This window comes from Macaca fascicularis, chromosome 7 (genome assembly GCF_037993035.2).
Source record: "Macaca fascicularis isolate 582-1 chromosome 7, T2T-MFA8v1.1".
Lineage (NCBI taxonomy): Eukaryota > Metazoa > Chordata > Mammalia > Primates > Cercopithecidae > Macaca > Macaca fascicularis.
In genome coordinates this window covers 19415042-19428573 of record NC_088381.1, presented here as the reverse complement: position 1 = coordinate 19428573, position 13532 = coordinate 19415042, and the positions used below count along the sequence as shown (strand labels likewise).

General features: G+C 41.5%; 1 protein-coding gene and 1 pseudogene across 8 annotated transcripts in view; both read left to right on the top strand.

Annotated features, from left to right (window-relative positions):
• The window catches only part of TTBK2 (tau tubulin kinase 2), a 173453-nt gene that overhangs the window by 101854 nt on the left and 58067 nt on the right, over positions 1-13532 (top strand). For 7 of the 8 annotated variants that reach the window (XM_045397236.3, XM_073995633.1, XM_065547834.2 and 4 more), the window contains 2 exons: positions 39-131; positions 1077-1202. The exons of the other annotated variant lie outside the window; for it this stretch is intronic. In XM_045397236.3, the coding sequence (XP_045253171.1) occupies positions 39-131; positions 1077-1202 (219 nt within the window). The remainder of the gene's footprint in view (positions 1-38; positions 132-1076; positions 1203-13532) is intronic. 8 annotated transcript variants of the gene reach the window in all.
• Positions 9470-11052, top strand: LOC102122334 (keratin, type II cytoskeletal 8 pseudogene; annotated as a pseudogene).

The following is a 13532-nucleotide window of genomic DNA, read 5'->3' as shown; positions in this document are numbered from 1 at the left end:
GTAATGTAATGTGACTGGATTTTGTTTTGTTTATGAAGGAAATGGGAAGACATGATGACCTTTGGTCCTTATTCTACATGTTAGTGGAGTTTGTGGTTGGTCAGCTGCCATGGAGAAAAATAAAGGACAAGGTAATTTTGGGAATGGAGATGTCAATTTTGGTGGAAGAAATAAAAATTTCTCCTGAATAAACATTTTTGTTGAAAATATACTTATGTATAAGACTTAAAATCGATAAGCACTTTTACTATATCCCAGTATATATATTTTTCTCTCTGAGCTGACATTAGAGATCAAATTAATGTTATGAGATTTTTCTGTGTACATGGAGAATAGACACTAATTGCTTCTGATTAATTTATAGCCTTCCATCTTAGCTTTTAATTTTATTAGTTCTCCCCTTTGTTTTTATAAGTCAAGTAAGCTTTTAGTTTTTGATTGTCACATTATATTGTTTGATTTAGAAAACTGTAAACACATGTGTTGATAAAGAAAAGTAGATCAGATTTAAGATAAATTATTTTGAGATGGGTGCAATGGCTCACATCTATGATCCTAGCACCTTGGGAGGCTGAGGCAAGAGGATCATTTGAGCCCAAAAATTCAAGACCAGGCTGGATAACATAGCAAGACCCCCATCTTTACAAAAAATTTTTAAAAATTAGCTGGGCATGGTGGCATGTGCCTGTAGTCCCAGCTACTTGGGAAGCTGAGGCAGGAGAATCACTTGAGTCTCAAAGGTCGAGGCTACAGTGAGTTGTGATCATGCCATTACACTTCAGCCTGGGCGACAGAGCAAGACCCTGTCTCAGAAAACTAAATTAAATAATTTCTTTTGGGGACTATCAGTATACTGATGCAGAACTCTGTAGTACTTGTTTGGTTCTGCATAATAGTTTTTTTCCATTTTAAAACATTGTACATTAAGCTGTTAGTAAGAGCTCAGTTCTTGCTTTATACTTAATTACCCACTATCTCATTCCCTAGTATATACCCTTGAGACGGCTACTGAGGGGCTCTTAATGCCTAACCGCCAAGAGAAATTGACTGTAGCTCTTTTTCTCTTTACTTCCCAGGAGCAAGTAGGCTCTATTAAGGAGAGATATGACCACAGGCTCATGCTGAAACATCTCCCTCCAGAATTCAGCATCTTTCTAGACCATATCTCTTCTTTGGATTATTTTACAAAACCAGACTACCAGGTAACCATCTTTGTGAGTTCTGTGGGTTAGTTATTTTCTCTCTTAGTCTCTGCTTTCACTTATTGTAGCTTTGAAGGTGTTACAAATGAGTAGGGGAGGTCCTTAGAATAAGACTGTTTTAATACATCCTGAGAAACATGGTGAAATTAACTTGTGATGGGAGTGTCAGTGTGTGTGTTATGTTTCATCCCTCTGGATGGACTTAACTTCATTAGAGTTTTAGGTTTGTTCATCTTGTAACAAATTTCACTGTTCCTGCATGATTCTTTCGGCATATAGAACTGCTGATAGTTGAAATTATGTAAATTCTATAGCTAATTTTTTGACCAGAAGGAAATGTCCAACTAGGTAATGCATCTGTCAAGGGCTTTAGGGCAGCATATCGTATGTTAATATGCTGTGGGACAGCGGTCAATGAAAATTGGCTCCATTTTGTCTGTGGTCAGAGAATCATTTCCTTAGAGCATCAGTTAATGAGCCTTAGAAGGCTCTACTTGGTCTACTATAAATTGCATCCCTAACCCCAACCAGCGGTATTTCAGAAGATTCTGTTGCTCTCAGGGAGAATTTGGTCAGGGCTTAATACCAAATAATTGCTACCACTGCAAACATAAATGCAGCCACACACAGAGTAATAAGAATTATATAGTATATATATAATATATATATAAACTATATATGTATATTAGTATATCATTCTTACAAAGGACAACACATAGACTGCATGAGAATGGTAGTTCAATTCTAAAGTGTTGTCAGTGTTGTGCAGTCAAAAGACTAAGAAGTATCTATAGCACAGTGAATGTATTTGCATATAGTAATCATTTCTCTGTGAAATTGCTGCTTTTGTATAAGATACAAACAGGATATAAAGCAAAGAGGCAACATACAGCCATGAGTCCTTAGAGACCTTAAATGGGTGAGCTTGTCTTCTCACGCATATGCCAATTTGTGTTGTAAACAATAGGGACTGCCTAACAAATTGAGAAGATACACTGTGTATGAATTGTTTTTGTACGTGTTCTTATATTTGCCTTTTGTATGTATTTTCTGAAATGTATAGAGTTCACGTTACTTAAAGCAATGAAATTATACCTGTAAGACTAGATTCAAGAGGAGGTGAAAAATGTTCCAACTTTCCCATCTTGAGTGCTAATAATTTTTTACTGATAAAATTTGCATAGGGGAATTTAGGACAGTAAAAGACTTTGATCACATTCTCTTCTTAGTTAAACCTACGTCTAAAGAAGACTATCATATTTACCAGCTAAAGTTTGAAACTTAGATCTATGATTATTTTAAACTAACAAATTATTGTTCTCAAGTTTTTCAGTTGGACATTCTCCTAAGGGCTTTTCTGTCACTTAATAACAAAGCAAAGTATGGTAATTTTCCATTTTTGGAAGAAAGAGAACAGGCATAACATTACTTTGTTTCACAGATTCTGTAAATAATCCAACTCTTTCCTGCTCTGATCTTTCATAAGCAGTGAGTGAGAACAGAGGGCAGGTGGACAGGAGAAGGATAATTGAAAAAAGATGTTGATGTAAGTGATGGGTGTGTTCTAATGACTTGTATCAATATGCCATCAGGTTTCAGAACCCTGAGCTTTGCAGCTTCTGCCACTTGTTTTTCTGCTCAGTCTTCATCTTGAGAAAAATAACTACTTTTAATCTGAATGGTCTTGTGAACTAATGCTGTCCCTGTGATTAATTTTGCAGTTTGAGATTCATTCCTGAATTTGATTTTACTTACTGTTCTTTCAAGATTTTATTTAAAAACATTTTTTGAGACTGGGTCTCGCTCTGTCAGCAAGGCTAGAGTGCAGTTGGTGCAGTCACGGCTCAGTGCAGCTTCAGCCTCCAAGACTCAAGTGATTCTCCCACTTTAGCCTCCTGAGTAGCTTTATGTACAAGTGTGCACCATGCCTAGCTTTTTTTGTTGTTGTTTTTGTTTTTTTTTTTAAAGCAGAGATGAGGTCTCCTTATGTTGCCCAAGCAGGTCTCGAACTCCTGGCCTCAAGCAATCCTTCTGCCTTCGTCTTCCAAAGTGCTGAGATGATCAGCATGAAGCCACCATACCTGGTCTTTTCTTTCAAAATTTTAGATTTTTCATGGGACAACCAGTAAAGTTAAAAACAACAATAAACCTTCATCAACAAGCAAAAAGCATATCCATGTTTAGTATGACTGCTTCCCTAGCTACATCAAAGGTCAAATAGCAATAATATGTTTCCAGCTTCGTCTATTCTGAGCTAAGACCAAAGTCAATTTTTTTGTTGTAGTCAAAGTGTTAAATGATGCAGTTTTACAGAGCCACTTTCACTTTGTGTATATTTTATAAATCTTTAAAAATTAGAATATCTTGCCATAGAATGTTATTACTTCAACATGTTGCACATGGCTGACACCTCATCCAATAGCTGCTACCGTTCACTCTGACATCAGGTGTGGACCTAGAGAGAATAGCTATTTTGTTTTCTACCAGGAATCTTTTATGTGTCTCTCACTTTACAATAAAGGCTGAAATTTGCTTTTGAGAAGTTTTATATTATTTTGTGAAATTACATCAAGTTTATCTGTATGTACTTAGTATTTATGTATGATTGTGTTTTCCTAACTAGCTTTTAAATCCTGGAGAAAAAACTATGTCTTATTTTTTTAACTCCATATTACACCTGGCACCTAAATTTTCAACAAATGTTAGGTAAATTTAATTGAGTCTTTACCAACAGTCTCCTACACAGAGAATACAAGAAAAATTAACCCTATAAGTGATTAAATACTGTTTTCTGTCTGTTAAAATAAATGTGAAGATATCAGAATTATAAACAAGATTAAAGCAGATATGTTCCTATAAATATTGTTTTTGTTAGATTCTGAATATTATAACAACTATAAGAGACAGAGTGTTTCAACCACAGTGGTTCATGCTTGTAATCTCAGCACCTTTGGGAGATTGAGGCGGGAGTATCACTTGAAGCCAGGAGTTTGAGACCAGCCTGGGCAACACAGTAAGACCCTGTTTCTACAAAAAACAAAACAACAACAACAAATAACAAAAAAATTAGCCAGGTGTGGTGGCATGCACCTGTAGTCCCAGCTACTTGGGAGGCTGAGATGGGAGGGTTGCTTGAGTGAATCAAGGCTGCAGTGAGCCATAATTGTGCCACTGCACTCCAGCCTGAGTGACAGAGTGAGACTCCATCTCAATAACAATAGTAACAATAATAGGATCACATGATCCTGATAAGAACACAAATATCTTTATTAGAGTATTCAAATTATGTTAAGCATCACTTAGCAAGTTGAGAAGACTAATGAAATCCATAAATATTCACACTGTTGGTGAAACTGAAACTAAAATGTGTATCTCAACCAGTTCACCCACTGCTACAGCATTGCTAATATCAGAGGATAGGATAGAGAGGAAATGCAAAGCTAAGCAAGCTTCATTAATCTTCTTAATATACTTTCCGGGTTTAGGAATGGGACTATTTAAATGTAGATTACGTCAAAATGCAGTAGATTTGCCTCTTGCTTTGGGGGACATAGAGCAGTTGTAGGATCCTCTGACTCTGATAACATCTGAATTACATTTTTCTGAGGGCACAGATGCTACTTGTGAGGCAAACAAGAAAAAAGGTTAAGCTGAAAACAAGGGGGAACCTCCTATCAAATAGAGTGGTAAAGGAAGGTCTCTTTTTAAAGCTACCATGTAAGGCCAAGGGGTGCCCAATCTTTTGGCTTCCCTGGGCCACATTGGAAGAAGAATTGTCTTGGGCTACACATAAAATACACTAACACTAATGATAGCTGATGAGCCAAAAAAAAAAAAAAATTGCAGAAAAATCTCATAATGTTTTAAGAAAGTTTACAAATTTGTGTTGGGCCACATTCAAAGCCGTCCTATGTTACGGGTTAGAGAAGCTTGATTGTAAGCCAAGCCCCAAAAGATGGGATTGTGTTGGCCATGTGAAGAGCAAAAATAAGAGGCAGAATGTTAGAAGCCAAGGGAAGAACATGCACATGCGTGGGCCCTAATGGGAGAAAGGACTGAAAGGAGACAAGTTGGCCAGACAGTAAATAAGGAGAGAGAACAGGTTGAGGTGAGGTTGGAAAGAGTCGGAAACCAGATTATGCAGGGCCTTGTAGGCTTTTTTAAGGAGTTTGGATTTTTATTCTAAGTACAACACAAAGCCTTGGAAGTGTTACAGACAAGAGCATGGTGATCCGATTTGTGCTTTAAGAGGATTACTTTTGCAGTTATGGGCATCCAAATGAAACAAAGGAGAATCAGAGACTAGTTGGAAAGGTACTGAGATAAGCTGAGCTGTGCCTTGGAAAGAAATAATTTTTTTTTAAATCAGTGTCTTTTTTTTTTGAGACATAGTCTTGCTCTGTTGCCCAGGCTGGAGTGCAATGGTGTGATCTCGGCTCACTGCAACCTCCGCCTCCTGGATTCAAGTGATTCTCTGCCTCAGCCTCCCAAATAGCTGGGACCACAGGCACATGCCACCATGCCCAGCTAATTTTTGTGTAGGGTTTTTACAGAGATAGGGTTTTGCCATGTTGGCCAGGCTGGTCTCAAACTCCTAGCCTCAAGTGATCCACCTGCCTTGGCCTCCCAAAGTGCTGGGATTACAGGTGTGAGCCACCATGCCTGGCCTAAAAATCAGTGTCTTAACACCATAAAGGTTCTTGATCATATAATACACGAGTCAAGTTGTACAACTCTCCTAGGCAACTCTTAAGAGTAACTTGAAAATCCAGGATCTGCCCACATATTGACACTGCTGTCTTTAATACATGGCCTTTTACTATTATCAGGAAAGCGAATAGTTGGATGATGGCTTAGGGGTTTTACAGGCAGGCCTGGAAGTGATCTACAACACTGGTGTATGCCCAATAGTCAGAACTCAATCACGCTGACCCAACTCTAACTGCAGGGGAGGCTAGGAGATAGAGTATTCCCTTGTGGCCAGGAGGCAAGATGATGATGGCCTTGACTTGAGAGAAGTAGTAGAGATGGAGGGAAATGGGTGACTTCTTGCTTCGGCCCTGTTAGCCTTATCTCCTTTCATTCCCCATTGTACTTATGTGATCTAGTCATATTAGACCCCTCGATGCAGTCAAATGAGATTACCAGCTCTTCTCCCAGTGTGCCCTGCCTGGAATGTGCCTCTGTTTCATAACACTGCTTGTCTTGTGAAATTGAAAGCCCAGCTCAAATGTCAGTTTCTCCGCAGTCTCCTCTGATCCCTTCCATTCCTTCCGTATTCCATACTGGAGTAATTTCTTCTGTTCAGCTCTTAGAGCAGCAGTACTTTGTTTTGTCTCTTTATTATATGAGCTCCTTAAGAGCCAGGGCCTTGCACATTTATCTCAATTTTCTCAAGAACATAGCACAATGATAGGCGTTTAATAAAAGTGAAAAATTCATTAAATCTGCTTGATTTTTGCTTCTGTTGAATGTAAACCACCCAAAGACAGGACTATGTTTTGTTAATATTTATATTCCTAGCACTCAGGACAGTAGGCGGTCAATGTATGTCTGAAACAAAGAGTGAATATTTGATGTAGCTGTAGAATACAATAGAGTCACACTGTGTTTACATGACTCACTTAAATTCAGCTGTGTGTTCAGGAGGTAGAAAAATCTTAACATCTGTGATTCTGCCTGCCCTTTGGCTTAGTCATGCCTTATGGTGAGGGTAATGATTTAGTGCCCTCAAGCATCTGCTATTCTCTCAGTCTTCTCATTGACAGCAGTCCAGTGGCCCCAAATCAGGCTGCACCAAGTATGAGTCCAGTAGTTGAAAGCAGAGTACTTTTTTGGGTAAAAGTGTGACTGCTGTCTGCAGCCAGGTTACTTTATCCACATTCATCTGAGGAAAAGACATCTATTCTGGAGCTGGAGGAAAAACTGGCTCTGTTGCACCTATGGAGAAATGGTAGTATTCTGTACTTTATGGACATTTTAAGGTGCTTTCAAGGATAATTTCAACTATATGCTGTTTTTATCTTGCCTGCTGACTGGCTGTAACTCTTCTATAGTAGAAATAGCACCATACTTAAAAGACCTGTTTAAATTGGTGCTTTGCCACATACTGTTTAGATAACCTTTCTAGATCTCAGTTTTGTAGTCGGTGAAATGGTGGAAATACTGACTTCACAGCATTGTTGTTAAGATTTTTTTTTTTTGAGACGGAGTTTTGCTCTTGTCACCCAGGCTGGAGTGCAATGGCGTGATCTCGGCTCACTGCAACCTCTACCTCCCGGGTTCAAGCAATTCTCCTGCCTCAGCCTCCCAAGTAGCTGGGATTACAGGCATGTGCCACCAGGCCTGGCTGCTTTTGTATTTTTAGTAGAGATGAGGTTTCACCATGTTGGCCAGGCTGATCTCCAACTGCTGACCTCAGGTGATCCGCCCACCTCGGCCTCCCAAAGTGCTGGGATTACAGGTGTGAGCCACGGCGACTGGCCCTTGTTAAGATTTTTAATGAGATAATTACAAGAATAATTTGTAAATTTTAAAGTATCATGTAAATGTTAGAAATGTAAGTGGTTTTACATGTACCTCCGTGATGCTGCATTTGCTTATAATCATCTCTGTTTCTTTCTTTCTTTTTTTTTTTTTTTTTTTTGCACTCCTGGTTGGAGTGCAGTGGTACAATTTTGGCTCACTGCAACCTCCACCTCCTGGGTTAAAGCAATCCTCTCATCTCAGCTTCCCAAGTAGCTAGGACCACAGGCGTGCACCACCACATCTGGCTACTTTTTAAATTTTTAGTACAGATGGGGTTTTACCACATTGGCCAGGTCTCAAACTCCTGACCTCAGGTGATCTGCCTGCCTTGGCTTACCAAAGTGCTGGGATTACAGGTGTGAGCCACAGCACCGTGCCTATAATCATCTCATTTTTCTTCACTGAGCATTACCTTCTATGTTAGTAGAACTTCTTTTATTTCCTCTTTGCTGCTTTGTCCTGTCACAGCAATAAGAAAATGTTGTTTACCTTTTTTATTGGCCTTGTGAGGAGGCACTGAAAAGCCTTAGTGTACTATATTTCCAGGCAGTTTACCGTTTGGACTGATTGAGCCCCTGAAAGGGAAGACTGATATCAGCCAGCACTTTTGACTGAGTAAGTGATCATGCTGCCTTACCCTGCCTCAGGTCCTGGGGCAGCCAACCATGGGGGGCACTTCTGAATCTCCAGTATCTTGATATGCAGTCATGCGCTACATAATGATATTTCAGTCAGTGATGGACTGCGTATATGACAGTGGTCCCATAAGCTTATAATACTGTGTTTTTACTCTACCTTTTCTATATTTAGATATATTTACATACACAAATACTTATCACTGCGTAACAATTGCCTACTGTATTCAGTACAATAACACGCTACACAGATAGGTAGCCTAGTAGCAATAGGCTACACTCTATAGCCTAGGTGTGTAATAGGCTATACCATCTAGCTTTGTGTAAGTACATTTATTAGTCAGGGTTCTCTAGAGAGACAGAACTAATGGAATATACATATATATATATACACACACACACACACACACACACACACACACATATATAGGGGAATTTATTAAGTATTAACTCACACGATTGCAAGGTCCAACAATAGGCCATCTGCAGGCTGAAGAGCAGGGAGAGCCGGTCTGAGTCCCAAAACTGAAGAGTCTGATGTTGGAGGACAGGAAGCATCCAGCATGGAAGAAAGATGCAGGCTGGGAGGCTGGGCCAATCTCACCTTTTCATGTTTTTCTGCCTGCTTTATATTCGCTGGCGTCTGATTAGTTGGTGCCCACCAAATTAAGGGTGGGTCTGCCTTCCCTAGTCCACTGACTCAGATGTTAATCTTTGACAACACCCTCACAGATACACCCAGGATCAATACTTTGTATCCTTCTATCCAGTCAAGTTGACACTTAGTATTAACCATCACAGTACACTCTATGATGTTTGCACAATGAAATGCCTATGGACACATTTCTCAGAATGTATCCCCATTGCTATGTGACACCTGATTTAATGATTAAAACAGGTGAAGGTTGCAACTTCTTTGACTCATTCTCTTTATTTTATTTTATTATTATTATTATTATTTTGCTGGCTTAGTTTGCTAGAGGATGGGTGCAATTAAATTTTTTTCTTTACCAACGTTGCTAAAATCCCCAAGAAGAGCACAGAGTAAAGAATGTGCAGTCCACCCCGTCTGGGATCTCTGTCTGGTTTGGCCCACTTGCCCCCACTCCTGCCTCCACCATGTCCATCAGGGTGACCCAGAAGTCCTACAAGGTGTCCACCTCTGGCCCCCAGGCCTTCAGCAGCCTCTCCTACACGAGTAGGCCCGGTGCCTGCATCAACTCCTCAAGCTTCTCCCGAGTGGGCAGCAGCAGCTTCTGGAGTGGCCTGGGTGGAGGCTGTGGCAGGGCCAGTGGTATGGGAGGCATCACCACCGTCACTGTCAACCAGAGCCTGCTGAGCCCCCTTAACCTGGAAATGAACCCCAACATCCAGGCCGTGTACTCCCAAGAGAAGGAGCAGATCAAGAGCCTCAACAAGTTTGCCTCCTTCATAGACAAGGTGCGGTTCCTGGAGCAGCAGAACAAGATGCTGGAGACCAAGTGGAGCCTCCTGCAGCAGCAGAACATGGCTCGGAGCAACATGAATGACATGTTTGAGAGCTACATCAACAACCTTAGGCGACAGCTGGAGACTCTGGGCCAGGAGAAGCTGAAGCTGGAGGCGGAGCTTGGCAACATGCAAGGGCTGGTGGAGGACTTCAAGAACAAGTATGAGGATGAGATCAATAAGCGTACAGAGTTGGAGAATGAATTTGTCCTCATCGAGAAGGCTGTGGATGAAGCTTACATGAACAAGGTGGAGTTGGAGTCTCCCAGGAAGGGCTGACTGACAAGATCAGCTTCCTCAGGCAGCTGTGTGAAGAGGAGATTGGGAGCTGCAGTCCCAGGTCTTGGACACGTCTGTGGTGCTGTCCATTTACAACAGCCGCTTCCTGGACATGGGCAGCATCATCACGGAGGTCAAGGCACAGTACGAGGAGATTGCCAACCGCAGCTGGACTGAGGCTGAGAGCATGTACCAGATCAAGTATAAGGAGCTGCAGACGCTGGCTGGGAAGCATGGGGATGACCTGCAGCATACGTAGACTGAGATCTCTGAGATAAACTGGAACATCAGTGGGCTCCAGGCTAAGACTGAGGGTCTCAAAGGCCAGAGGACTTCCCTGGAGGCCGCCATCACAGATGCCGAGCAGCGTGGGGGAGCTGGCCGTTAAGAATGCCAATGCCAAGCTGTCTGAGCTGGAGGCCGCCCTGCAGCGGGCCAAGCAGGACATGGCACAGCAGCTGCTTGTGTACCAGGAGCTGATGAACGTCAAGCTGGCCCTGGACGTTGAGATCGCCACCTACAGGAAGCTGCCCGAGGGCGAGGAGAGCCGACTGGAGTCTGGGATGCAGAACATGAGTATTCATATGAAGATCACCAGCAGCTATGTAGGTGGTCAGAGCTTGGCCTATGGGGGCCTCACAAGCCCCGGCCTCAGCTACAGCCTGGGCTCCAGCTTTGTCTGTGGTGGGGCTCCAGCTCCTTCAGCCACATCAGCTCCTTCAGGGTCGTGGTTGTGAAGAACGAAACCCGTGATGGGAAGCTGGTGTCTGAGTCCTCCAACGTCCTGCCCAAGTGAACAGTTGTGGCAGCTCCTCCTAGCCTGCCCCTCCTGGGGCTCTGCGGCAGCCGCAGAGCCCCAGGAGGGAGGCCACTGTGCAGGTTAACACAGGGAATGGGAGACCCGCCTGAGGCTCTGCCCTAGCCCTCAGCCATCCGTGTGGGAGTTAACTACCTGGTGACCCCACTTGCCCATGCCTCCAGCTACCAAACAATTCAATTGCTTTTTTTTTTTTTTTCCGGTCCAAAATAAAACCTCAGGTAGCTCTGCCAAAAAAAAGAAAAAAGAATGTGTGCATTTCTTTACCGCTATTGCATCTACTTGTCACTGAAGTAGGGCAAATTTCTTTTGTAGTAAATAATCTGCCTTTGAATCAGCCAAGCCAACATTGCTATTGTGCTCCTCTGCTTAAGTGCTTTATTGATCCACTAATTTACAATTTATTAACTGAGAATTCAGGAATCAGGATTGTTAGTGAGTTCTTAATATCACCTTACACATAATTCTTGGTTTTGCAAAAGCTGGACTTGGTCTACACTCTCTTTGAAAGGGCAAACTGGGGTTTCACATGGCGGTAAATATGATACAGCTATTGATTGCACTTTGTGCTAAGGATAAGAGGAGTGCTTCACTAAGGCATTGTGTGTACGTCAGATGACTGACTGCCATAAAGAGTAAGGGTATTTCAGGTAGTAGGAGCTGGCACCAAGCATCTATGTAGGCTGCGTATAGGTATATAGTCGATTTATTTTAGAATAATATATTTTTGTTGATTTTTTCTAGTTATTTAAAGTTAATACGTGGTCATTATAAAAGTTTTAGAATTATAGAAAAATAGTAAATTCACATTACTCAGAATCTCATTATCCTGACATAGTAATTGACTTTTATTGTTTATTTATTTATTTTGAGACAGGGTCTCACTCTGTCACCCAGGCTGGAGTGCAGTGGCGTGATCTCAGCTCACTCCAAACTCTGCCTACCCGGGCTCAAGTAATCCACCTCAGCTTCCCAAGTAGCTGAGACCAGAAGTGTACACCACCACACCTGGCTAATTTCTTGTATTTTTATTAGAGACAGGGTTTCACCATGTTGCCTAGGCTGTAATTGACTTTCATTACTTTGTATCTTGAATAATTTGCTTTTGAAAAATCATTGTATTGAATATCCCATCGAATTTTAAATGGACTGCTTCTTATTCATAAGTGCAAGTAGAAGAGGGATTGACACAAATAATCCACACAGTGGCCAAATAAAAAGTAATGCAGGGCTGGGCGCATTGGCTCACGCCTGTAATCCCAGTACTTTGGGAGGCCGAGACAGGAGTATCACTTGAGGTCAGGAGTTCAAGACCAGCCTGGCCAATATGGCAAAGCCCCATCTCTACCAAAAATACAAAAAAAAATTAGCTGGGTGTGGTGGCATGTGTCTGTAGTCCCAGCTACTTGGGAAGTGAGGCAGGAGAATCTCTTGAATCCAGGAGGCAGAGGTTGCAGTGAGCAGAGGTTGCACCACTGCACTCCATTCTGGGCAACAGGGAGTCTCAAAAACAAACAAACAAACAAAAAGTAATACAGGGTTGAATATCCCTTATTTGAAGTGTTTTGGATTTCAGATTTTTTAGGATTTTGTATTATTTTGCATTATATTGGTGGAGCAACACAAATCCAAAATCCACAATGCCCCAGTGACCGTTTCATTTGAGCATCACGTCAGTACCCAAAGTTGTGTTTTGGAATATTTCGGATTTTTGATGTTCAGATTTGGGATGCTCAATCTGTATAGCATTTTTGCCTGTTCATTACCTTCTTCAAGTTCCTCCCTCCTCTTTTCCTCCTCTTCACACAACTTCCCCTTCACTTAACTGCCTCCCTTCCCTACATCCATTTACAGAAGATTCACTTTCCCGAAGATGATTGCTTCTGGTGTTTTTCACACTATTTCATCAGTTACTCCTCTGGCAGCCAAGTATAAGTGTATTTCTCAAGAAGTCTGGGAATAGCCTTACAGTGTCAACCATAAGTCCAAAATTTCTTTGTATTCTCCTGGTTTATCTAAAAGGTTCATTTAAATTTTGCTTTCCAACTTCTTTGTGTTCATTATATTATAAAATATTATAATAAATATCATACCTCTGTGTAAAATACTCCAGGAACCTGTGCCACATTGTCAAATCTCTTTAAATTATCTCTGGCATATGGCTGCATCCCCTGGGGGTATCTGTTACCCTAGTTTGAGAAACTTAGACTCTAAATGTAGATGAATTTGTATTTTCTAAGAATATATTATTAAGTAAAAGAAGGAGTCAGATGTATACTAGATTTTCAGAGATTATCAATGAAGAGATATGGGACATGCCTTTTAGAGGGAAGCATTGGAATCATTTGGAAGATTTTTTTCAGATTTTTCCCTTCTCCCTTTCCAGTTTGAGAATTACTGCCACAGTGAGTCCCTGTTCTGATGGGAAAGTGCTTTGTTCCCCAATGATATTGGGATATAAAAAAGAAGGAGAGGCCGGGCATGGTGTCTCACGCCTGTAATCCCAGCACTTAGGGAGGCCAAGGTGGGCGGATCACCTGAGGTCAGGAGTTTCAGACCACCCTGGCCAACATGGTGAAACCC